Below are 26661 nucleotides of genomic sequence, written 5' to 3'. Positions count from 1 at the left end.
ACCTGCTACAGCGGGATGGTTGAGATGACGACGTGGGTGGATTACCTGGACGGGATAGTAGCGGAGGGTGGAGGGTCTCCACAGGCGGACAGGGGTGAAAAGGCTCAGACTGGGACGGACCTCCTGAGCGTCTGTTAACGGCCTCCTGTAGAATCCTACGGCGGTGTATTGCTGTGGAGAAGTGAGCTTTCCGGCCAGCGCTTGCCGCAGCTGGAGGAGGAGCAGGAGCCGGCACTGCAGGGGCATCGTCAAGATGGGCCGGAGCCAAATCCACCAGAGACGTGAAACAGTTTGAGAGGGTTAAAGGAGATATAGGAGGAACCCTCTCTCGAGCCAAGTCACTCTTACGACCACGGCAGCAGCCTTCATCCAGGACGGCTTTGACATGGAGCTGGAGCCGGGGCCAAGGGCTCATTTCCCATGACAGCCTCCAGATCTTCTGCGGTGATGGTGGTGACCAGTGCCCCTGCATCAAACTTTCGCACATGGGGATGGCCACTCTCCACCTCCACTGCTGGGCCCATGGGGCAGAGAGTCTCGGTGCTGCCATGCATCGTTAGCCAGGGAAGAGTTGCCGCTGAAGCCAGTAGAATCGCTGACACAGGGTATGTAGGTGACCTGGCTTGCAGCTGAGCAACAAGACCGCCAGATGGGGATTAGAAAATATGCTTAGCAGTGGCTACAAGGACAAAGCTCTCCAACAGGCAGTCCTTTTTGCGAAGCCCGGATTTTAGACGCTGGATGTGCTCTCTTAATAGTGAGTACTGCTGTTTACACTCCACACATAAAGCCATTGTAGCCGAGATGCAGATAGCAAATATGGGAAAAAAAATGGGAAAACAAAAATAGCAACATTAAGTAATCCCACGATTGATGATGGAACAGTGTTAAAAACAATTGTAAGTAAGGCAATAGGCCCTGAGAATGACTCATAGTCCTCACTGTCCTGTGAGACCATAAAACAAGTTAAAATCCAAGTCTGATGTCCAAAATCCTTTATCTAGTTAAAATATATGGTTACACTGCATACAGTGAGTTTAATAGAAAAAGGAAAACCTTTATATATGATGGCATTGAAAAACACGCCTTCAGATTTCTAAATATCCTGGTATACCGCAGTACCACCCAAACCTAGTCCAGGTTGAAAAATGCTGAAGTTCCAGGTTCCTCCTGATAATGTTAGGTGTTGTTAAGAACATGATGGCTCACACACATATGGTTTTTATCAGATGGTTGAACTTGTGAAAACTCAAAGTATCTTGTGTGCCTGAGCAGCTAAACACTCACCAGAGGTCTGTGTTTTCCCCAACATTAGCAGCTTGATTTCGCAGAGGTAAAAGAAAAGTGATGCATTTCCCACTTCCATCATCCCACCTCTGACCATAAACCAAATATCATACTGAAGCCCAAGTCCCACGTCCCCACTGCGATGTCATTTGTAGTTTTAGGGGCATTTACTTTTTGTGTGTGTCCTCAGTACCTGTGAGGAAACTGTGAGTCAGGTAGAGAACAGAGCTAGAGTCCAGTTTCTGTGCCTTCCCCAGTTTGGGCCTCCACCCTTCTTACTGGGATTCCAGCCAGCGCTCCTCTGTGATTTAGTGTGCTGACCACATGCAGCCGCTGCAGATGACAGCTCATATTTAAAGCTTCTGTAAGCTTTAACCTTAACCATCTACATGAACCTCTGCAGCTGATCTGACACACTGCTGGATTTGACTTAGTGCTTTTTTTAACAGTTTTCCACACATTTATGATGCATTAAATCATGGCTTACAGAATTTAACTGCAGAAGTGTCTCACTGTGAAAATTTAAGATGTCAAGATCCAAATGTCTGAGGTCTTCAGTGACCCATAGGCATACTGACACTGAGGTTTGAAATGCTTGCAACTTAATATGGAAAAATCTCTGAAATACAGGATTGTTAATACCACCATGGGAGTCAAACTCTTAAAGTAAAATTCTACCAGCTGCAAGATAGAGGGTCACTCTGGAATTACAACTGTCTTTACATAAAAAATTGGGATAAAAAAACAGCAGGGATGGAAAGTACGCTTTAAGATTCTTCATACTTACCTCATTAGGGGTGGACAATACTTAATAGATTACTGCTGAATCAGTCAGTTAACAAGAATCAACCAGACTGGCCAAATTTATGAAATAATCACTAATGTCATTCACAATTAAGCTGTTTGTTTGGTCATTTAGATTTCAAGATTTTTAATGATTTGTTGCTACCCTTAATAAACAGAGACCTCTCATATTTGGGATGGTCACAGCCAAAAGACATGTCTTGAGGAGCTGTGAATCTCTGTTTGCCTACGCTGAAACCAAAACAGACTATGTACCTTTCTTATGTAATCTCGATAAAGATATAAGGTATTTCATGGGGTATACAATACATGATGGTGTAAGCATGCAGTGTTAACACCCCAACCCCAAAGGCAAGTGTGGACCTTATTTTCAGCTTTTCAGACTAATAAATTCATAATAGAGACCCATAAAATTTTAAAAAAGTAATATTCTCACATCTGTTTACCTTATTAAATGTACACATTTAACCATACACATTTTGAATTCGACTTTTTCTTATACACAGATACTGATGAGGCTTAATTGCCCTTACAACTCATCTTAAAAACTGACAGAAACAAAATAAAACTCACCCAAACTGTCTTAGTTACTCTTGTTAGTAATCTAGTTAGTAAGTCCACTGCTCCAGCTACCAGCAGCTCTGGTTTGGTCAAAATAAATCCTTATTTCACCAAATTAGATGTGAAAACAAAAAAAAATGCAGTGTTTCCTAATGGTCTCTTCCTGCTGGCCGCTGGCTGTTTACAGTCCTGTAACTTCTCCCTCAACCACTAGGTGTTGCTGTGTCTTTCAGCTCAGCTGCCTGTTCCACTAGTAGAGACCGGAGACTCAACTCTGGTGGTGCGTGCTGTGCACTACGTAGAATGAGTTTATGAGAAAGGAGCGCCTGTATTTATGACGATATTGAAAAACTCACCATTGAGCAAGAGACTGTGACATATTGTCCACCTCACAGACCACTGGTAAAAGTGCAGAAGAGGAGACTCACCCCTAATTTCAACCAGATCCGTGTGCGGTCCAGCTCTGCTCCATCACGGCAGGCGGAGCAAATAGATCACACTCTAGTCTATGTGTTAATTTCCACTGGCCCCGCTGCATTGCGGATTGACCCCTGCAGTCCAGATGCTTGCGGATCAGATACGCAAGGCACCTATTTTTGCCGGATTCTGGAGTATTTCACTAAACTACATCAACAAAACGTCACAATAAGCGGATCCAGGCCTGGAGTCATCAGCTCGAAGGTTTTCAGAGGTCACTACTGACAGCACGGATGAGGAGAAATGACGGAGGTGGAAAACCACAAAAATTATTTATGACACCACACATCCTTTTAATAGCGACAACCATAGAAAGGAAATGGCATTGAACAGCTTACTGGGAGTTATGGGAGTAAAAGGAGTAATTACTTCTTCCTCTGTACTGATATAATGCGCGTGATTCTGTAATTCCCGCCGGAATTCCTCGGTCTCACCACTCCAGTTTATCTGGCAGTGCTGCGCCGTGCCAAACTCAAACCGTAACTGGTGGGATTTGACGGATGAGGGAGCACGGAGCAAAACCGCAGCGGAGCTGTAATGCAACGCACATGCAAGCGGTGGAAATCTATCTAGCCATGCTAAAACTGCTGCTCACTAAGCAGTTTCAGACAAATGAAAGAAGACCCAAAAATAATACAGAATTATCTCTAGTCCAACTCAGATTTAGATAGATAGATAGATAGATTGACAGATAGACAGATAGATAGATAGATAGACAGATCGATTGTTTATTGTCTCGAGTAAAAACAGAAATTCATCTTTAAAACAGCTCAGTGAAGCATTAAAACACAATTGAGAACCAAACCCAGGCACACTGACTAAAACACATTCAACAACAGTTTAAAAAAAAGTGCAGTCTATGTGTTCTTATTAAAGGCAGTTATTGCAGATGGGAAGAAGGATTTTTTGTAAATGTTTTTCCAGGCCATCGGGGTTCTGTAGTGTCTGCCTGATGTAGTATATGATGTGTATATGTATATGTATATGTAGTATGGGGTCCGTCTCTCTTTTAGCTAAAGGGTCTATGGCCTGAAAAACATTAAAGACCCATGGTTTAAATCAGTTTTAAAGCAAAAGTTGCAACCCTAGAAAAGATGATAAGATAAGATAAAATAAGATAATAAGATAAACTTCATCATCCTCACTTCATCTGTGTCACTAACCATCTACCAGACAGGACCTTCATCCTCCACCACACTGAATTATTCATCCAGTTTAACCCACATTCAGACACACGCAGTCTGCAACAAAACAATCAGAATGGCAAAAACTGAGGACAGAATAATGACATGTCTCTGCCTCACCTGCTTCTCTCTTTTTTTGGTATCACTAGATGGGTTTCCATTACAGATTTGCGCAAAACTTTGAATTTCAATTAAACACAGTTGCGAGATGACTGCATTTCCATTGAGTGATGTGATGTGATGTGTGATGCGACTTCTCTTGTGGTGATACTATTCCAATAATCATGGTGATGGATGTTCAAAGCATTGACAGGTTTATTTCTATTGCAGCCACTCAATAAAGCCAATCTAATATTGCCGTAATTTCTTTTTCTTGTATAAGAGAATGTCGGTCTCTTCCTCCGTCCATACATACTGCGCTATATTTTGTAGAAAGTTCTGGACTTTGTTGTACTTCTTCTTCTTTGGTTTTAGTGATGGTTGGCATCTATAAAGTTGCATTACCGCCACTCGGTGTTGCATGTCATTTGATCAATGAAAGCGAAAAAGGTTTTTTATTGCAGTTTTGCAAAATATGGCTTTTTTGAATCACCTGAAACTTAATGGAAACCCGCCTACTGTTATTGGCTACAATTCAGCACAATCTGACATGCTGTAAAAAACTGATATTGTACAGTGTGACTCAGATTGCGACTGAGATTATTGTTATTAGTACGGTCTTTAGGCACTCAGCTAAATTCTCAAACGATCAACAATTCCTGATGTTTGAGAAGAAGCATCTTAGTGTTGCTACATAAAGTTTAGGGTATTTATTTTATTTTTTATTTATTTTATTGCACGTAAAACATAGTTTAATAACAATAAACACAATTTATGCAGTACATAATGATGAGAAAGTAAAAACAATAACTGCATACAGAAATGTGCAGGAGGAGCCAACAAAAACCCAAAGGGGAGTGGCCCTTCTTATATGAAACAGTTAAAGTAGACAGAGATGTACAAACAAATAAAGAGAGAAAAGGAAGAAAACTAAAATGAAGAACGAGAAAGTGAAAAAAGAATGATAGTGATTAATTATGGCAGAGAATTATATTGATGGTGCATTGCTTAATTTGTCTAACAAAAAATGTATGCGTTGTTTTTTAATGGATTTATTCTGGTGGAGTTTATAAAACAACTTGGTAAATTGTTCCAACAATGAGGTCCTTGGAATCTATGGAAAGGGTATTTGTGTATTGGTTAAAATTTAAGTTATCAACTGCTGTACTTTCACTCCTTTAGTTAACAGTCTACGCAATTAGAAATGAACCCATCACTTGTCCTTGGTGCAGCCCTCACACCCTGCTGTCTGCTGGTGCGGCTGCAAATCCTTTGTTCTTTTTTTCCTGCTTTGGGAACAACAGACTTTCATTGCATCCTGCTTTGGCGATATTCCTAATCCAAATGGTTTGCATGCCCTGTTGCATGTCCAGATTACCACTGCGGGTCCTGCCCTTGGTGTTGATCTGTACAGAGAAAGTCGATAAAGTGGGATTAAAACCCTCACTGTTTTGTTTGGAGATGATTTAGCAGCAACCCTCCGGCTCCTGGCTGGGATTCTCTGCATTGTTTTAAAAGACACAAGACTGGCACAAATTGATGTTATGATATTGTACCCTGCCATGCCATGTCACACCATGCCATGCTGTTAATTGAGCAGCATTGTACGACCAGTGTTTGTCAGCCTTTAGCAGGTGGAACGCTGTGTGGTGGTTCTCTACAAATGCCCTTTTTCTTGTAAATTCTGTTATGTGTTTTGGTAAATCAGACAAGTCATTATAGGCCTCGACAACTCATATCTCGCTTACCATGAAGCACCTTGGTGTAGGTGTGAGGCAGATGTCATGTAGTAGTCTGGCGGTTTGTGGTGTAGGGTACAGTTTGCAGGTCAATTATTCCTAATATTACTGCAGCCTGCAACACACACAGCTCCGCAGTACAGCTCTCACATTACCCCTTTCTGGCTGTCTGACATGCAAACCTGCATTACACTGCCTACTCATAACCTGCAGAACTCTGTATCAATGACCAAATGGTATGGCCATTTCAAAAAAGATCTGGTGTTATTCTGCATTCATGTGATTTTGAAAGGTTGTAGTTTCCAAGTTGTGTGAACGGATGAATGCAACTTGTAGTTTGCAAGTGCTTTGAAAATAATTAGAAAAGAGCAGGTCCATTTAATGTTTACCATTATGCGCATTTCAACATGAAACATTAAATTGTTGTAAATTGAATGTATATTGTCCAGTCTGTTCCAAATTTCTAATGCTTTGTAAGGGCCCAGGCTTGAGGATAACTACATTTTAATATTAAGTCGAAGTAATTATACTACCCAATGGCAACACAAAGTAGGCTTACTATGACAAACATCATTTAAATTAATTTTAAATCTCTGTGTGTCTGCAACATAATTGCAGCCGGGAAAACCACAGTAACAATGAATAGTGGCACTTTTAACCATGAAAATGACCTCATGCCACATAACACAACTGCAAAATTGAGGAGAAATAATCAATATCAGCATGTTTCCCTGATGTTAGCCTGTAGCTACATGCAGGCATGTATTTGCAGTCGGGGAATGACAGCAATGGCAGCACTTTTTCTGTTAACAGTAAAAACCAAAAGCTTCTGAACACAGCTGTACGTTTTCCAGCAGGAATATGATCTAAAATCAGGGAGAAATTAACAACATCTGCAGCCAAGATGACATGTTTTCCTAATACTAGCATGTAGCTACATGTAGCAGTGTATTACCAGTCAGATATTGACTCTTCATAGCAAATCTCTTTCCTATTAAAAATCAACAATAAAAGCATCTAAACAAAACTATACATGTTCCAGCAGGAATATGCCCTGACATTATTGTCTCAAACTGTCACAAACCTCGCGTGTTGTTTAAGGTGATAAACTCTGCTCTGAATGCTCCACAGACGGTGGGAATGGATTCCTCCCCTACTGTGTGTGAAAGCTTTCTGCACTTCTTCATTGCTAAAGTCACTTCTACCAGAGCACTTATTTCACCTCCTGATTACGACCCTTCAGTGTTGGTCCCCTGTTCTGCTGTTTTTGACTCATTTGAGCCTGTGTCTTTGTCTATCGTGCAGGAGACTGTGGATCATTTAAAGCCTTCAGGCTCACCCAGTGACCCTGTTCCTCCTCGTTTATATAAGGAGGTGTTCCCCACTGTGGGTCCACATTTACACAGCATCATTAACAGCAGTCTGTCCTCTGGAGTGGTCCCTGTAAATTTTAAACATGCTTTTGTGCAACCCCTGATTAAAAAACCTGGACTGGATCCTGCTGTTATGGGTAATTTTAGGCCCATTTCTAAATTGTCCTTCCTCACCAAAATCTTAGAGAAGATCGTCTACTCTCAACTCATGGACTTTTTAAGTGAACATAATGTTCTTGAGATCTTCCAATCTGGTTTTAAAAGTCTGCATAGCACAGAGTCGGCCCTTTTAAAAGTTTTTAATGACATTTTTTTAGCTACTGATTCTGGTCACTGCGTTATCCTGGTGCTCTTGGATCTAACTGCAGCATTCGATACAGTGGACCATGACATACTGATTGCTCGTCTGGAGCAGTGGGTGGGAATCAGTGGCACGGCTCTGGAATGGTTCAGGTCCTACCTGTCCCATCGGACATTCTGTGTTAGTCTTGGTGACTCTGTGTCCTCCACTGCTCCTCTCTCATGTGGGGTCCCACAGGGTTCGGTCCTGGGCCCTCTGTTATTTTCTTTATACCTCCTCCCACTTGGCTCCATCCTCAGAAAGCATGGTGTTGCTTTCCATTGTTATGCTGACGACAGTCAGATCTATTTCCCCCTCAAAAAGGCTGATTCATTCTCTCTTCAGCCTCTTTTAAATTGCCAGGATGACCTCAAGGCCTGGATGGCTCTAAACTTTCTGAGTTTTAATGAGAGAAAAACTGAAGTGTTGGTCTTTGGTGGCACTTTTGTGACCCCCCCAATTGATCTAGGTCCCTTGGCACAATACGCCAAACCCATCGTTAATGATCTGGGGATTATAGTGGACGCAGATCTTAAATTTGACAGCCAGATCAAAGCTGTGGTGAAATCAAGTTTCTTCCAGTTAAGGCAGCTGGCTAAAATAAAACCATTTGTTCACAGACAGCACTTTGAAACAGTGATTCACGCCTTTGTAACTAATAGACTGGATTACTGCAACGCTCTGTATTTGGGGGTTAGTGGGTCCTCCATTGCTCGTCTCCAGTTGGTGCAGAATGCCGCTGCACATCTTTTAACAGGCACAAGAAAGTTTGATCACATTTCACCGATTTTAGCTTCACTTCACTGGCTGCCCATCCACTTTAGAATTCATTTTAAGATTCTTTTATTTGTTTTTAAATCTTTAAATGGTCTTGCCCCACCATACCTCTCTGAGCTTCTGCACCCCTATACACCCAGCCGGTCTCTCAGGTCAGCTGACCAGCTGCTCCTGAGGGTGCCCAAGACAAGGCTGAAGCTCAGAGGGGATCGAGCGTTTTCTGTTGCGGCTCCAAAACTTTGGAATGAGCTGCCGCTGCACATTAGACAGGCCTCCTCACTGTCTGATTTTAAAACCCTTCTTAAAACCCATCTGTTTTCTTGCTTTTAACATCACGTAGGGTTGTTGCTTCACATGTGCATAGATACGACGGGCAATACACTTTTAGCCTATTTATTAATTATGTTTTATTGTTTATGCTGTTTTTAGTTCTATTATTTTATTGTCCTTTATTATTTTTATTATTTTTATTTTTATTGTCTTTGTACAGCACCTTGGTCGACTCTGGTTGTTTTAAAAGTGCTTTATAAATAAATCTGATTGATTGATTGATTGATTGAAATCAGGGAGAAATTAACAATACCAGCAACCAAGATTACATGTTTCCCTGATGTTAGCATGTAGCCACATGTAGCAGTGTATATAATGCAGACACTTGCAGTAGTGTGCCTAAAACAGATGACCATATAAAGATATCTGTCGCTAGCTGATGTAAGTTTGTAGCCAAAGTAGAAAAAAAAAACAAAGATGGAAACAGAGTATTCAGAACAGTCTAAAGCCTGAGGTCTTTCTTTACAGGGATTACTTTTACATATATTTACCTCATTATTTGACAGTTTGGTCAAATGCATTTAATATGAACACCTGTCATTTTAATTTTGTAAATATGACCGAAATTGAGGAAAGGTATAATCTAACCTAATTTACCAAATGTTTTTGTTGCTGTGGAGTTAATAAAGAAAACGTGATCAGCTGATAAAAAAAAAACAAACATATTTTTCATTTAACTTGTTTTTCTGCAAATCTTTTTTTGTGCAAAAATATCTCAAGTGCCTTTTGCTTCAGTTTCACAGGGCTGCCAGCTCATCCTGTTGGTTTGGAGGCCAACAGTCGCCCACATCAATCAGCTGTGTCCTTTTTTGAGTCTTCTTTGGTTGTCGTTGTTGTTATTGTTCTTCAGCTCACGTAGCCCCTGCTTCCCTTTCCTCTCTCTGCAGATATTGACATGAAGAAAGACATTGAGACTCTAGTAGCAGAGGAACGCGCTGATATCATCTTGAAATATGCTACGGTAAGTTTTCAAAATAGTCTCAGTGTCTAAAAGTTGGTCCAGATGGATGGATCTTGTTGTTGAATGTTTTCTGTAGCCTCGTTTTAGATTCATACCAAAGGACAGATGTATTTGATTCTGTTGGATACTTGCATTGTATTCAATTAAAGCAGTTGTAAAAATGTTATTATCTCTAATTGTAACCCTTTGAAACCAGAGCAAATTGCCTTGATTGAGAAATCAAGGCAATGCCTCTCAGACATGGAGAAAAGGCAATGAATAACTTAATAAGAAATGCCTAAAAAAAATAACAAGAAATTAGTAAAAAATCAACAAGAAAATTACTAGTAATTAGCGCAAAAAAGAAAAGTAAAAGAACAAAATGAGGAAATTACCTGAAAAAAGTAATAAAATAAAATAAAAGTAGTTAATAATAAAAATATACACCCTAATAATGTTGGAATGATTCAGTCTTTTCAGGTAATTTTCCCAGATGTAGTTAGAATATATTGTTCATAATGTCATCCTCGGTCATTCGCATTTTGTTGAGTGACTGTCGGTGTTTTCCAGGACTGCAGGCTGTGGATAATTTGTGATATGTGCTCCAGACCTGTAGATATATTATCTCTTGTGCTGTGTGTGATTCTGCTGTAGGAGGTTCACACTCTGTTGATTTTGTGGTTTACAGGCACACGGAGAAGGATGAAAGCGTAAATTTAAATGTTGTGTGGTTTGTGTGTAGTGCATTTCTGCTTGTGTGGAGGACACTACTCTGTGAATGTATGTGTGGGTGGATGTGAGTACTATGCTGCCAAAGTGCATTAATAACACGTTGTGTAATAATATGTTTGTGCCTGTGGTTTGATGGGGTTGGATGACGATGACCAGAGATGTAAAACCTTACTGAAACTGAAACTGGATTTAAGACCTGGCATGTATTTTTTTAACGTTTGAATCCTGGTCACCATGCACTTCCATTGTTCGGGACATGAGTGCAACGCCTTTTACCTATGAAAATACAGCAGTGTTTTGTGGACTTTAAAATTCGCAGACTCTCCGTCGGCATGAGAGTGAGTAGATGATGACTGAATTTTCATTTTTGGGTGAACTAATCCAAAAAGGCCCTATTATGCTCATTTTCAAGATTTGTATTTGGGTGTCTACTAAAACAGGTTTACATGCATTCAGTGTTCAAAAAACTCATCATGTGTCTCATACTGCCTTCTGCTGCAGCACCTTTGCATGAAACACTCTGTCTGAGCTTATGTATCACCTCCCACGAAGCCCAGTCTGCTCTGATTGGTTGGCTGGCTCTTACTATGCACATTCTATCTGTTACATTGTGATATCACCAAGTTACGGAAGTAAACATTGTTTCAGGCAGCTTAGGAGCAGTAGCTGTGTCCCAGTTCAGGGTCTGCATCCTTCGGAGGCTGCATTCGAAGGCCAATTACATCACAGGGCTGCGCGTAGGCTGTCCCATTTGGTCACAATTCGAAGGCACCTCCTTTCGCAGCCCACAAATGCGGCCTTCTTTTCCCTCTGTTTGGAGGACACATCGCTACTATCCTTCGCGGCCTTCCATTTCCCAAGATTCCTTGCGCGCCTGCGATCTTCAAAAATAATGGTGGCACAGAGTGGAGATTGGCGCGTTGATTTAACTTAATGTGGGTTTTTACTCATTTGAAAATCAAACGCCAGATATGTTAAACTTAGAGGGACATTAAAATCTCATAATTTCATTCATAATACGTGACGTTAGTAATGCTAACACGTAGCCACCTAGCAGCCCCGCTGTGCTGCCCGCAGCAGAGGAGAGCTCTGCCCGCAGCAGAGGAGAGCTCCGCCCGCTGACGGAGGCTCTACTGCGCGAAAAATCAGCTTCCGATGCGGACAGAGGCACTTGTCCTCCTCCTCCAGCAAAATTTAAATAAAAAGTACATTTTAAAAATAAAATAATTTCTTTGCTTTAGTGCCCCCTTTAGTGCCCCCCCCCCCTCCGAAGGCTAGACTGTCCCAATTAACTACCGTTGATGCGGCCTTCGGAGGTGCCTCCAAAAGAGTTGCCTCCGTAGACCATGTAGGCTGCGTCCTCCGAAGGATGCAGACCCTGAATTGGGACACAGCTAGTGTCTTCTGAAGGATAGAGTGCTCCCTTTGGCTTGGATTTTGGCCTTTATTACTTGAGAGGCCTTTTACAAGCACAAAATGCTATACAAAACAAAAAAGAAAAGGGAAAAACTGAAAAAGCATAACAGGTCCCCTTTAAGTGTCCACAATGTGCATAGTGTTTTTTATCCACTATTGGCACTACAAGTACATGACTGAATCCCTGATTGGGCTGGATTTGGGCAGGCAGGGCGTATGTGCTGGGACTGCCTGTGTAAATAAAAACTATATCTTTAACTATCACTTTATCTGTATCTTTTTCCACACTGCATTTGGGAAAACAGGCTGTGGGAACAGTGGGATGGGTCCTTGATGATTCTGGAAGCAACGATCAATTAATTATCAATACCTGCAGTAGGAGATATTGGTGGCGCCACCCCCCTCGTTTGCAATTTGACCAAAGTCTATCCAACTTGTTTCACTGCCATCCCTCTCCATCCCCCAGGTCACTGTCTTGTCTTGATCCAGACCTATAACCAATACATGTGTCTGTTTCATTGTAGCACTTCTTGGATCAGGAAATTCATAGACCAATTGCATATTACTCAGCCAATCAAATCTGTGCTTTCTGATGAGCATAGCAACTTGAGTGACTGGGATAAACACACACGACAAAATAACAAACATTCAGAGAAATAAGTGAGTCAGAGAAAAGTAATTTAACATGACGTGTTCTAGACAGTGAAACAGCTTTTTAATCAAGACCACACAGATTCTTGCATGTTCATTCTCCCCACGGGCAGTTCAAAACCAGTGTGTCTCATCATATGTTCTGAGACCTGAGTGGTTATCAAAAGCAGCAAAGTGAAGCACCACTGTAAGACAAAACAGAGCATCTTATGAGCAAACATACTCACTCAAACCCAAACACGAGAGATTCAAAAAGCTAGCAGCAGTTAGCAGCTAACTCAAAGAGGAAGAACAGCAGCTTTAAATGTCAGCAAATTGGGAAAACAACAGTCCCTACTGTTCAACGTGAGAATATTGCGCTGGCAATAGCCATGACCAGAGGCAATGTTTCCATGCTGTCTGTACGTCTGTCTGAATGTCCAAGAACGCCTTGAGGGAATTTCCTCAAATTTGGCATAAACTCCACTTGGTCTCAACTGTGAACTGGTTAGATTTTATTGGTTAAAGATTGAAAATCATGTCACTGTGACCTCTTCTCTCTAATTCTCATGAATGTGATATCTCAAGAACACCTTAAGGGAGTTTCTTCCAATTTATCACATGCATCCACTTAGACTCAAGCATGAACTGATTAGAATTGGGTCATCGAGGTTCAAAGGTCATGGTCACAGTGACCTTACAAAGCATGTTTTTGGCTTTAAGTCAAGAATTAATGCTATGACTAAATTTCTCACAAATGTATACTTCGATAAAATGATGATGAAATGAACATGGAATATGGGACTTGCAGACTACCATCAGCTGATACTGATAAGTATATCAAACGATCCCACTTCAAAAAATCAGAGCTTTCCCGGTAACACCCACTTCATGTCAGCATGCTAGTTAGAAAAGGAGATATGCGGTAAAACGTGTATGACAGCAAATGCTGGAGGACAAAAAGAATATCAAGAAGGCTTGTAGACTTGCAGAGTAGAGTTGTAGTTGGTCAGATCAAGGTCGGATCATGTCCCCCCCAAAAAACACAACATTTATCACAAATGTATAATTGAATAAAATTAGATGACATGAAATAATGATATTATATACCTAAGGGGTCAAAGGGGTCAACTTCACAGTGACATCATGATTTTCTGAAAAAAAAAACTAAACTCAGGAACAGAAGAGGAGACGTACCGCGAGGCAGTAATTCTAGTTTTAAAGTATTTCACATTTTTGTTATAACTTTATTCTTTCCTATATTAATGTTTAACTTTTATTTTGAATTATTAATATTTCACACTTATGGTTTGCCCTGATACACCAAAGCAAATTCGTTGTATATGAAAAACCAAAGAGATTAACCAGATTCTGAGTCTGAGTCTGATTCTCTTTACAGATGCCTTTTTAAGATGCGCGTGAAAACAGATAGATGGGAACATACTGTACATTCTGTATCTTTGAAAATACAATATGACAATATACAGCTGGGACATTGAGCATTTTCAGGAGTTTTGTAAAGATCTGCATCAGCTTATTATGTGTGACAGAAACAAACATTATCAAAATGTCAAAATTGAGCGAAATTGAGCTCTGCGTGAATGCTGGGAGCTTAGTGTGGTGAACGTGCTGTTGCAGAGTTGAACTGGGTAATGGAGACGGTGGCAGCCAGAGGTTAAATTTAGCTCAGCAGCTTGGGGCAGAGGGATGATGGGAGAGAGGGGGGCAGGCCTGCTCTGTCTAGCCATAGCAAGAGCTGTGACACACTGTGCAGTGATTGACTTGACATGGACCTCCGGGGGTTGGCTGCAGGCCCGGTCAGCGCGATGTGTGTGTGTGGATGCTGGTTTCTGGCAGTGCACCACCACTGTTTATCCCAGGAGAATTCTGGGTAAAAGCCTGCCATAGATACATGCAGGATCATGTCTTCTATGCAGGTTTCAGAGACCTCGCTGACCTCGCTTCACCTATATTGCTTTGATGCATCCTGCTCTCTGGCTCCCTTTCAGTTCAGTTGGAACAGACTCAAGGCCAGCAGATATTATGTTGGAACTGTGAGTCTGTCACATATGTAAATAACAAAGGAATACATTCTTGAATAAAATGATGTTTAAGTTAAATCTTAGCCCTTTAAAAAATGGACTGCAATAGCTTGGAAATGAAAGCATTTATTCAAATACTGGTGATGCTGGGCTGGATCTTTGCCTCTTCACTTTTCTTGAGCTTTTCTCGCTTTTTTTTTTTTTTTGCACTATTCCTGATAAAGTACCTGAGTTTCAGACATAAATGCTTGTTTTTCTACAAAAAATCTTTACTTTTAAGGTTTGGGCAGAGCAAAAATAAATATGTGTAATGAGTGTGGCACACTACTGAAAAATGTGTTATTAAACACCAAGTCTAATTTGAATTATTGAAAAATTCACCCAGTAATATTATATAAAATTAAGTTTTAAACTTGAGAAAACAGAACAATACAGAGTGCTCTAGTATTGAGTCTTAAAACCTGGAATGAGTTAGTGTTTCAGCTCCTCTGGTTCACTTGTCTCAGAGTCAACTGGTTTTTTGAATGGCTTTTTGGTTCGATGCCTGAAATAAAGTCTGCAGTTAACACAAACTGAGGAGACTTCCACCTTTTGGTCTACGACATAAAATACGTCAGTTGATACCTCACTGTGAACAATAAAGGTTTGAGTCTTAAAAACTAACAGGTTGTTTGAGCAACCTGCTTTGCCCAAAAAACAAATATCCCATATATATAAAAAATGAATGATAGATTTATCTGAAAACACACTACACATTAAACAGCAATGGGAACTGGAGCTAAATACAGTAGTGGAGGATGAAACGTGGGAAAATATGTGTACAGCATGTCACAGAGGGATTGGAAGTCAGCTTTGGAAAGAGTTTGACTGGAAGGTTAAAATTAGATTCTTTAGGACGCCACTAGTAACCTCGATATTTAAAAACAACTCTGGCAACAAATGTTGGAGGAACTGTGGCATGGTTGGCGACCATACACACACATTTTGGGACTGCCCAAAAATACAGACATTTTGGAAAAACATCAAAGAAGAGCTGGAGAAAATTTTGGAAGTGGATTTACCCCTGGAACCTGTGTTTTTTTTGCTGGATGTACTACCTGACCACTTGTATACTGCAGACCAATGTTATTTATTGCATGTTTTGTTGATGATTGCAAGAAAAATGATTACTATTAATTGGCTGAACCCTAACCCTCCTACCATTACTCAATGGTTACAAAAAGTCAAACATGTATACATAATGGAACATATGACCGCTCAGTTACAACTAAAAGTAAGGATTTTTAAAAGGAGGTGGAGACCAGTCACTGACTATCTGAGTTAGGAATTTTGTATTAGTAAAGGAAATGTTTCTATTTATTATTTTTATTATTTTATTTTCAACTAGTCGTTTGTCTCATCACTATTTGACTTTGTATATGGTATATATGTGTGTATATATATATGTATACATATTTCAATATGGGTAGCCCAGTCTCAAGGCTGTTGTTGTTGTTTTTGTTTTTGACTTGTTGTCTGTTAATTGCTTGTTATTGATGGCTGGCAATAAAGTTAAAAAAAAAAAAAAAACTAACAGGTGACTAAATGAGACTACAAAACATCATCACACCAAGCGGCGCTGAGTACGGCTTTACCGCCTTAATGTGGTGGTGACATCAAGTTGTGCAGCCGTGGTGTAATTCATTTACAGCCCAAAATTCACTTTTCACTTCTGTCAACTTCTGTTTACCACAGAGTTTACTTTCCGTAATGATCCAAAATCCAATGAAAAACTACTATATATATTCTAAATATAGTTTAGACTACACTTACAGATGTGGATTATTTTATGTGACGTTAAACTAATCAATGAAGGCAGAGTTTGATTATATGTACCTGAAGCGGCGGTTTTCTACCCCAAAGTTATTGTAAATTAACAGTTGTGATTGTGAGCAGCTAGCTGAAAGAGGGCTTATCAACACAATCCGTGGTTGAGTGGGACATACTTCCATCAAAAAATGGATTCTCCCTTAATGCTTGTATACTGGGACAAGGACAGTGGTCCAGTTTAATGGCTGTAACCATAGCTCGACTTAACTGCAAGTAAACGTCCTGAGTCAGGGCTCCACCTCCACAATTCAGTACTACACAGTTTATCTTGTTTTCAACAAGCATTTTCTGACATCTATTATGTGGTTAGAAATAAAAAACTATAAACAATTTAACTTTAAGAGGCCAAACTTCTCGAATGCTAATTTTTGTCTAGACACATGCAGCCTCTCAAGACCTTTGACTACATAAAATATGATGTGAGAATTAGCAAAATTTATGAGCTCAAAGGTTCATTGTTGAAATGGAAATAGAAGTTTGAAAAAAAACGACCACTTGGTTTCCATCTGTTGAGAAGCTTTGGAAAAATGGAGAAACAGGACCTTGTAATGCGACATTTTTTGTCAAATGTTGATCTAAATTGTGGACTATTTGACACAAGTCGACACACATCAATTTGCTGCCAGTGTGCAGATTTACATTAGGCGGGATTCCATTAACCCTCAAATTGCACAAATTGAAATTGCGAATATAAATTTGCCTAATGGAAACAAAACTCAAATTTATCCCCCAAGCCAATTCAAAAAAGCCGGATTTCACAAAACAGCAATGGAAACACTTTTCACTTTTATAGGTCACATGATGTACAACAGAGAGTGTTGGTAGGAACTGGCTCCCTAATGATGCAGCAGGAGCTACAAGAGGTGTTATTGCATCACATAACTCTTCAAAAGTTGAGCGGATCATCTGGAAGTTTTGAATCAGCAATTCCTCTGTGAAATCATGGACTGTCACCTCCCAGAAATCCTTCATACATGGCCATTCCCACCTGTAAGAGGCTTGTCTTTCCATTATCGCTCATATAACAGGCTTACGCCATCATCATTTTGTCATCTCACAATTTTATCAACATTTCAAAAATATCGCTTAAGTTTTGCACAAATCTGTAATGGAAACCTGCCTGTTGAGTTGTCTCAAACCTGACCAGATATTTGATGCCAACTTTGGTACTTGACAGTGTCCAAAACCTGTGTTTGATACCAGAGAAAAATAAAGGATTTGTCCCTACCCCCTAGCTCAGAAAGCCATCCAATCTTAAAGGGGCATCTGAGAGCACTAAATGTTTAAGTTAGGAAAAAAATCCCACTTAGTTTCTTCTGTTTTTTTGAATTGATTGATTTATCAAGTCAGTAGTAGTACTCATCCTGACAGGTTGATATTTCTGCGATTTAGATCTCGTTCTGTAACACTGTGTGGCACTCCAAACACTCTCAGTGAGGAAGTATTTTTAGTCCTCTCACTTTCATGATGCTGACATCACTGGTGGTGCCTCCAGGGCTCAGAGTGCCGAGTGAACCATGAAGAAGCCCAACAGTTTGTATGTGAGCACACTCTGACCCCCCTCGCTTAGAGTAGGAGGCTGATTGGCTGTTTTCCAGATGCAGCCAACCACTCAGCGGTGTTGTTATTCCGAGTGGAGTGAGAAGCCTCTCTGGTAGGCTGTTGGAGGATTAGTTCCCCCTCTGTTATGTCAACACTGTGACTAGATTGTAGCCTAAATTGATTTTCCATGATACAAACATCACTCTGAAATGTTGTGCTGCTTAATGCAGATATTGAACGCATGTTTGGGTTGGACAGTCTGACTGTAGAGAACTGCTCGCTGTTACAGTTTGACTTATTAAAAATGTTTGTGTTAAACCTTTTAGTCACAACTAAGGACGCTTTCAGTGTTTGAATCTGAATGTGTACTCTGGTGTCAGATGTGTGTGTGTAAATGCAATAAAAGTGTGTATGCACGCTAATGCATCTGTGTCAAAGGCTTTTAAATTATTTTTTTTATAGAGGTGGCATTGTCTTCATGTAGGTTGGTCCACATCATTGATCCAGATATTTTAAAAACTGGCAATATTTGCCTTGAAATGTGCCAAAGACACTTGTGGTACCCAAAGGTGAAATCTCGTGGATGCTTAACCCTTTGAAACCAGGGTAAATTGGCTTGATTTCTTTCAAAAATATGGGAAGATGGCAATGAGCAACATGAGACGACATAACCAAGAAATTAGCAAGAAATTAGTAAAAATGTACCTGAAAATTACCTGAAAATTAGCACACTAAAACCCCCAAACAAACAAAAAACAACAGGGAAGTAAATAAACATACAAACAAAAAATAACAGACAAAAAAAGGAAATACCCTGAAAACAAACAGCATAGAATGCTTAAAATCATTATAACTTTCATAGAGATTTCAATAATAATAATAGTAATAATAGTAATAATAATTAATTTTCTGGACATTTTCTCCCAAGTCATTGTTGCTCATTGCCTTTTTACCCATCTGTTTGAGAAAAAAACAAATCCATTTTCTCTGGGTTTAAAGGTTTCAATACTTGGGGAAGGCATAAGAGCACAGCAAAAGAAAAGTGATGTTGACCTGGGTTTTAGAGAGTTAAAAAACGCCTGCTTAAAAAATACGATATCAGTTTGACTGGACGCGGTATTGAAGTTTTGTTTCAGTTGGATTGCGTATAAACTGCTAACAGCACTTTCTGACCCAAATAGCTGATGAGAAATGTTGTGCCAAAGGAAAAGGCTGTGTGAGGACGAGGTAAAGCGACAAAAATACTCAAAATAATAAAAAATAGCGTCCACTTAGACTGATATTGAGTACACTGACCGCCAGCTACTTTGTTAAACTGACTATACAGAAGTGCACTGTAACAAATTGCTGTAAAAAAACAGCAAAATTCTCACATTAATTTACTTTAAAAAAAAATTACAATGAAAGAGTAAATCATTATGCTTTTTTAAACCAGTATTACATTGTAAACCTCGTATTCTACTGTAGAGTACTGTAATATATTTAATGGTCATATACTTTTAAAGTAATTTACAGCAGTGACACTGTAAAATTCAAATACGAAAAAAAAAATCATATATTTTATTTATAGAGCACTTTTCACAATACTCAAACACGTTTACCTGAAACAAAAACACTGTCAGTACAGTTACAGTTACAGTCTGTAAAACCATACAGAATAAATAAAATCAATAAAGGCAAGACAGACAGGCATAAATGTGCAAAAATCAAACATTAAAAGCAGATTTAAAAAGTTGGGTCTTGAGGTGGGATTTGAATGTGTGGAGGTCAGTGCAGTCATGGAGGGATTCGGGGAGTGAGTTCCAGAGAGTGGTAAAAAATGGTAAACTATTGCTGCAGGTAGTTTACTGTTTACCAAAAACTGTTTACCATAATTTTAAAGGACATTTTTTTTTACATTGTCTCATACAGCCGCACTTCAAAAAATCCATTTAAAAACAGCATTTCCTGACCCTGCCTTTACTGCCCCTGCTGAAGAGCAACGCACATAACCTTCAACAGTATGTTGCATGGACAACGACGCCGACTGAAGTGATTAACTAAAATTAATACAATTAATATTACAAAAGTTAGTTTCGAACATTGATTCTATTTAATCTTTTTTTTTTGGTTCTTTCAGTGAAAGGTTCAGTTGAACAATTGTTGACAACATTTGTTTTGTGTTCTTGCATGTCGGTAACGTGTGTGTGTGTGTGTGTGTGTGTGTGTGTGTGTGTGTGTTTTTGTGTGTGCAGGGCAGGCAGGGCGGGGTGGACATTGACCCCTGGGAAGATGCTGACTACAGCATCTACAAAGTCATCGACCGCTTCGGCTTCATGCAGTGAGTCCTTCTCTTCCTCATCACACTGGGGACAGCAGTTTGCTTCCAGTTGGTGAAGTTGTGAGATGATCACTGACGGTTCGTTGTTTTTTTTTTTTACCAGTGAGGATGAGCTGCCGGCCCCGACTGCGCATGAGGAAAAGGTAAAGAAAGAAATTTCACAAAGCTCTAGAGCTACCGATCATTTTAAAAAATCTGTCCAGTGAGTTGAGTTGTGAGTGAGCAGCAGCATGTTGTCGGCTATGTGTCCTTTCTCCCTCACAGAGGAAGCAGCTGGAGATAGAGCGGGCGGAGAAGTGGTTGAAGATGGTGAAGAAGTGGGACAAATACAAAAACAGTGACAGGGTGAGTAACAGCCCACACACACCAGACCGAACACATCTGATTACTCTCATTTAAAATGACCTCAGTGCTGGAGAGTTCATACAATCGCTGACAAGTATGTGAAGTGGGGGCTGGTTTCCATGTGGTCAGTGAGACCTGTAAGTTTTCGCTTATACACTGATTCCCAGCAACTGTCAGTGTGTAGGCCAATTACAGTTTACTGGAATCCAACATGCTCACTCATTCTAACGTAACCCCTGAAATATGAGTCAAACAAGATGATATTTGGAAAAGAAAACTTCCAACCACACAGAACAGTTCTCTGACCCACACTTAGTGGTGGAAGAAGTATTACAACCCTTTACTTCAGTGAAAATACTAATACCAAACTGAAAAAAATGCATTGTTACGAGTCCTGCATTGAAAATTTTACTTAAGTAAAGGTAAGTAAGCATATTCAGAAATAAGTGCTGAAAGTAAAGTATAACAGTAAAAGTACCAAATGCATAAACAATCAAACAAAACAAAAAAAAACCTTCAAAAAAACCCATCTAAATTAAAATACTCAAGATCATTTAAAAAATCCTAAAAACTCAAAAATGTTTCCAAAAAACAAGCAAACATAAAAACTATTTAAAAGAAAAGGAAAAAATACCCAGAGAAGTCAGAAGTATTTTTAAAAAGTAGAAAAATAAATATCCCAAACTCAAAAAAACATTTTAAAAAAGGCTCCAGATAGGGACATTAGCATTTTCACATCCGCCACTGTAGTAGGCTGCCCTTCCATGACAAGCCAAACAGCATTTGAAAAACATTGATTTTTAATCTGAAACTGTTTTCTAAAGTGTTTTTACTATTTTAAATTGCCTGGTTTGTTTGTTTTGGAGAGGAAGAGACCTCTGTGGATAATTCGGCTCCTAGTTAAAACCTTCTCAACAATGAATAGCAGGAAAATGGTTACAATCTGAAATCCTCAATGCTTGATGCCACGAAATCCCATCGTATCATATAATCTTGTGTCATATCGAAACTGATAACAGAGTCATCCTCGTTGTCCAAATGAAACTCTGCTGTTGGGTTTTTTGTGCTTCTGCTTTCTGCGAGAAAGCGACAAATAGAAACTGTATAGGAGCTCTGATGGCTTCTGAAAACCCACAATGGAGGCTCTTGTTGACAGTAGAAGCTGCCAAAAGCTGTCATATTAGTAAGTTTAAAACCCAAAACACTGTTGTTATTCTGAGCAGGGACCATGTTCAACACACACCTAAACACACACGCACACACACACACACAAACCTGTTCATCTGTATGCTCACCAAATATGTTACAAATGTGAAAAGTTTTGCTCTGTCCCTGTGAAACGTATCGAAGTCGATGCGTGCCTACGCATCGCCTTCGATACGTTTCGATATGTTAAACTTTCCTCTGACTTACGCGTCACAGCATTAGCTCTCAAAACATTCTGGCTTTTTAATTCACACATTGTTCATGTGTTCTCTTGCTCTCTGTTGTCAGATGGTGAAACGGGTGTATAAGGGCATCCCCCTGCAGCTCCGGGGCCAGGCCTGGGCACTGATGCTGGACGTGGAGAGGGCCAAGAAGGAGAACAAGGGCAAATATGAGGTATGAACTCAATGTCAACCAGCCTGCAGAGCTTGTGAAATGTTCTCTGTGCATAAAAAAGAATATCTGTTTACCCCTTTAACACCTGGATCGTCATCAGTTCTCTTGTGCTGTGTTCAGACACCTCTGAAACCTGAGAAAATGTCTTTAAAAACATGGAAAAAAACATAATGAGCAACTTAGCAAGAAATGTCTTGTAAAATGGAAAAAAATAAAAGAAAAAAGAAAGGAAAAGAAAAAAAGAAAAAGGTGACAGGGAAATGACCTGGAAAATTAGCCTGATATAATATAAATAGTCTAAATTAATATATATATAATTTTTTTGTGCTTATAATCAGGTAATTTTCTTGTAACTTTTTTCTAATTTCTTGCTTATTTTTGGGCCAAGTTGCTCATCTTCACCTCTGTCTGCTCAGGATTCAAAGGGGCAATAATTTTTAACTGTTATCTTAAATAAATCTCTGAATAAATGCGTAATAAGCTCCTAAAAAGCTAAACAAGGGTCACATCCACCTGGATTAAATGTTTATGATTAGCTCGCCTGACAAATGGGCGCTTAAAGCTCACATCTGAACTGATATGTGTTTGACCTCCCTCCCATCACAAAACCAGCCAGATTAACACTTCAGGATAGACTACAGCTTTTTACTATAGTGCACTGGATTAGTTTCGTGAGAGGAGAACAAGCAGATGGGATGTAATGGAGATTCAGAAATTATCAAATCATTGGTCCTCATGCAAGAAACAATAAACAGACAAATTTTCTCCTATTTTTGATCAATGATTTGTTCTTGTTTTGTTAGGACCCATTGATTTTGGGGATACAACAGTGTTTTCTTATTTTTGCTCTTAGAAAATTTTAAATCTTGGTCCAGAGCACAATTACCAAGATAAGAGAAAAAAATCTAATTTTCACAGTCCACAAATTGTTTTCCAACACAAGGAAAAATAAGTTTTATATCTGAGGAATATTTAACAAATGCATGATCATATAATCTAATTTAGATGTTTTAGAGTATTTTTAATGATTGGATAATTGCATTCAGGGCTATAGGGATACTACTATACTTGGTGCATTGATCCCAATTACAGTAATTTCAGTTACTGTGTCCCTCTTCTGACCAGAGCTGAATGTGACTATGTACATTTACCCAAATTCTGTACTTCAGTGCAAATCTGAGGTCTTTAAAAAATTAAACGTTTTCTCTAAACCTTCGTAAGAGTGTTATTCTCATAAAATGCTCTCTTGCACAAGAGATGAGAAACAATAAGACAAAACTGTTAAATCCCCAAATTAAATTGGTGCTAAAATCTTGGATATGTGCAAAAATAAAAGAAAATTGGTTTTCGTGTCAATTCTTAAATGAGGCCCAGTGATTTCTTTATGAATTCAGCATAACATGGGGTGAGTAATCAAAATACAAATGCTCATTCTGTGGGTAAAGTATTCCTTTAAGGTTCAGTCTGGGAAAAATGTGTTACACTTTTTTGGAAATTGATGCTTTTTCACATATCAGGTAATTGTTTTTCCAGAGTTAAAATGTGATTTTTGTTCTTTCATCCAAGTCCCTGTTGAAACTGAGCTCTTTGTTTCCACCCAGAACATGAAGGAGCAGGCTAGACTGTGCTCATCTGAGATCAAACAGATTGACCTGGACATCAACAGGACCTTTCGAAACCACATCATGTTCATGGATCGTTTTGGAGTCAAGTAAGTTTCACAGTGTTAGGATGCAAAACAGTTTTCAGTCTAATTTTCGATCTCTGCTTGATTTTCATCAGGGTGAACTGTTCTCTCTCATACTTTACTTAAAACAAATTCAGGCTTTTTTGAACTGCTCTGGTTTGTCCACCCCAACGTAACAAAGATACAGCAGATTAATGCTTACAGTTTAATGGTCGGGTGTCCACATACTTTTGGCCATATTTTGTATATCACTTTGCTCATTTCCAGGTTGCAGAGTTCACCAGTTTGGATGTAAGAACACAAACTGTTCCAGATCTGTAGTGGAGACTTTGCTTTTGCGACCTCGCTGTGAACTGAGTTTGAGTGAGGTGGGCAGGCTGAGTGCTGCACGGCGTTGGCTCTGTGTGGAACCCGATCCCGTCACAGAGTGATGTCACCGACAGTTAAATAGACCGCAGGCTTGTTCGGGAGCGGCAGCGGAAAGTCTTGGGCAGTAAAATGTTTCAATATTTAACAGGAGTTCAACGGCCCTGCAGAAATGAACCTTTTTATAGTGACAGAGAGCTGCGGTGCTGCCGTCAAGCTGTGTTCTCTGTCTCTGTGTTCTTTGTGTTCTTTCTGTTTTCTGTGTTCTGTTAGGTTATGGTCACTTTGGAGTTTTCTCTGCATGCTTTGAAGTCTCTTTTTTTCTATTTTCATTTTTTTTGTCTGTAACCTTAAAATTCAGCATGTTCTGTTCTTTAATGTCAGTTTTTTGTTCGCTGTTTTCTGTATGTTTTTTTGTGTTCTCAGTGTCATGATTTCTTTTTTCTTGTTTTGTGTTTTCTCTCTTATTTATATTCCTCATGTTTTTTCTCTGTGTTTTGCTGCGTCCATGTTCTCCATGTTTTGTTTTTTTCTGTTTTGTCCTTTGTTTTGTCTCACAGGTTAATTGAATTTCTTTCTTTTTGTCCTGTTTTGTGTTTTTAATATTCTCTCTTATTTATATTCCTCATGTTTTTTATTTGTGTTTTCTCTGTGTTTTGCAATATCCGTGTTCTCCCAAATATCTCTTATTTATATTCATGTTTTTATCAGTGTTTTGCATATTGTGTTTTTCTATGATTTCCCCTTCATTTTGTCTCACTGGTTCATTGTGTTTCTATTTGTTCTTTTTTTTTCTGTCTTATTTATATTCTTCATGATTTTTCTGTGTTTTGCAGTGTCCGTGTTCTCGATGTTGTGTTTTTCTATGTTTTCTCCTTTGTTTTGTCTCAGTGTTTAATTGTGTTTCAAAGAGTTTGTGTGTTTGTAACACAGTCCAGTTTGAACAGTGCAGAGTCCTTGGCTGTGTCTGAAACTGTTCACTCATTCATTGTTTACCATTCAGTCCACAGGGAATCCTACATACTATAGAAAACTACATAGTAAACAGTTTTCAAATAAAACAAAAAAGTTTTTGCAATGGTTACAGTTACAGTGGCTGTTAGTGGCCAGAGACCACTCACTGAAAAAGAGAATTGTTAACCAACTTAAAATAATTACTTTGATCGGTAATATATAAATAAATACATTTTTTCTTAACTCAATCGAAGTGGTTGTGTAAATCGAACTTAATAAAAAAAAAAAGAATTCATTTTGTGTCTCTGATTGAAGTATTTTTAAGTGGGTTAACAGTTCTTTTTTTCAGTGCTGTTCTCTTTTTTATTGCTGCGCTGTGGGATATTATCATAGACTGTATAGATAATAGACGTCACCGTGATGTCGGCCACTGTTTTGTGCGCGGTAAAATGTGACAAAATGATCTTACTTGAAAATAACCTTGGAAACCAGTTGCCTAAAAAAGGAAAGTAAATGTAATTATTCATCTTTATTTGTATTTACTCCATATCTAACTGTTAAGTTAATTAAGATTCAGCTACATTTACTTAATTTTGTTAAGTTGTTGCAACTTAAAAATGACCGTTGAATGACCTTGTTCTCTCTGAGTTTTAGCAACTTCAGTAAACCAAGGTAGTCTGACTTAACTTTATCATCACAAAGAGGAATTTGCAATGCTTCCATAAATAAAAAAAAAAACACCTAGATAACAGATCCCAAGATGGAGGCTATTCATTTCATTGGAGTCACTCACCTAGTGCATATGCCCCCCAAAATTTCTAGCTTTACTTGTGCGGTATGTGGCTCACTGACTATGAGGTGTTCCCCCCTCTGACCCGGCTTATAGACTTTACATTGTGACAATGTCACAAATGTTTAAATTGATCAGTTTAAGGAAAGTTTTACAAATATCAAACCACGGCGTTAGGTACATATAATCAAACAGCGCTGTGAAAACTGAAAACTGACACCTTAAAAAAAATCACTATCAGTTTATTTTAAGCTATATTCAGAATATTTTCAAAGCTTTACCTTGCCGTAAAACAGCCCTTACTTACAGGGTTTGAAGCCGTTACATCAAAAACACCAGACTCCACTGAACGTTGGAGCTCCTGCTCTACCGCTGCCTCCTTCAGCTGCTGTGGAAGGTAAAGAGGAGATAATATTCAAATATAATGAACACTTAAACTGATTGTGATTTATTTT

The 26661-nt window shown here is 39.2% G+C and overlaps 1 protein-coding gene across 3 annotated transcripts in view; it reads left to right on the top strand.

The window, feature by feature from the left end:
* Positions 1 to 26661, top strand: part of LOC121942102 (USP6 N-terminal-like protein) — a 54790-nt gene that overhangs the window by 10900 nt on the left and 17229 nt on the right. For 2 of the 3 annotated variants that reach the window (XM_088081664.1, XM_042485207.2), the window contains exons 2-7: positions 9859 to 9932; positions 20377 to 20462; positions 20566 to 20605; positions 20727 to 20807; positions 22302 to 22409; positions 24011 to 24120. In XM_088081664.1, the coding sequence (XP_087937790.1) occupies positions 9867 to 9932; positions 20377 to 20462; positions 20566 to 20605; positions 20727 to 20807; positions 22302 to 22409; positions 24011 to 24120 (491 nt within the window). In that variant the 5' untranslated portion in view covers positions 9859 to 9866. Of the gene's footprint in view, positions 1 to 9858; positions 9933 to 10599; positions 10622 to 20376; positions 20463 to 20565; positions 20606 to 20726; positions 20808 to 22301; positions 22410 to 24010; positions 24121 to 26661 lie in introns of all 3 variants that reach the window. The other variant, XM_088081657.1, reaches the window with a different exon arrangement.

This window comes from Plectropomus leopardus, chromosome 1, assembly GCF_026936395.1.
Source record: "Plectropomus leopardus strain MGB_pleo_1.0 chromosome 1, ASM2693639v1, whole genome shotgun sequence".
In the NCBI taxonomy this organism is placed as follows: Eukaryota; Metazoa; Chordata; class Actinopteri; order Perciformes; family Serranidae; genus Plectropomus; species Plectropomus leopardus.
Note: the sequence above shows the minus strand (reverse complement) of the source record. Positions and strands in the feature narration are given on the sequence as shown.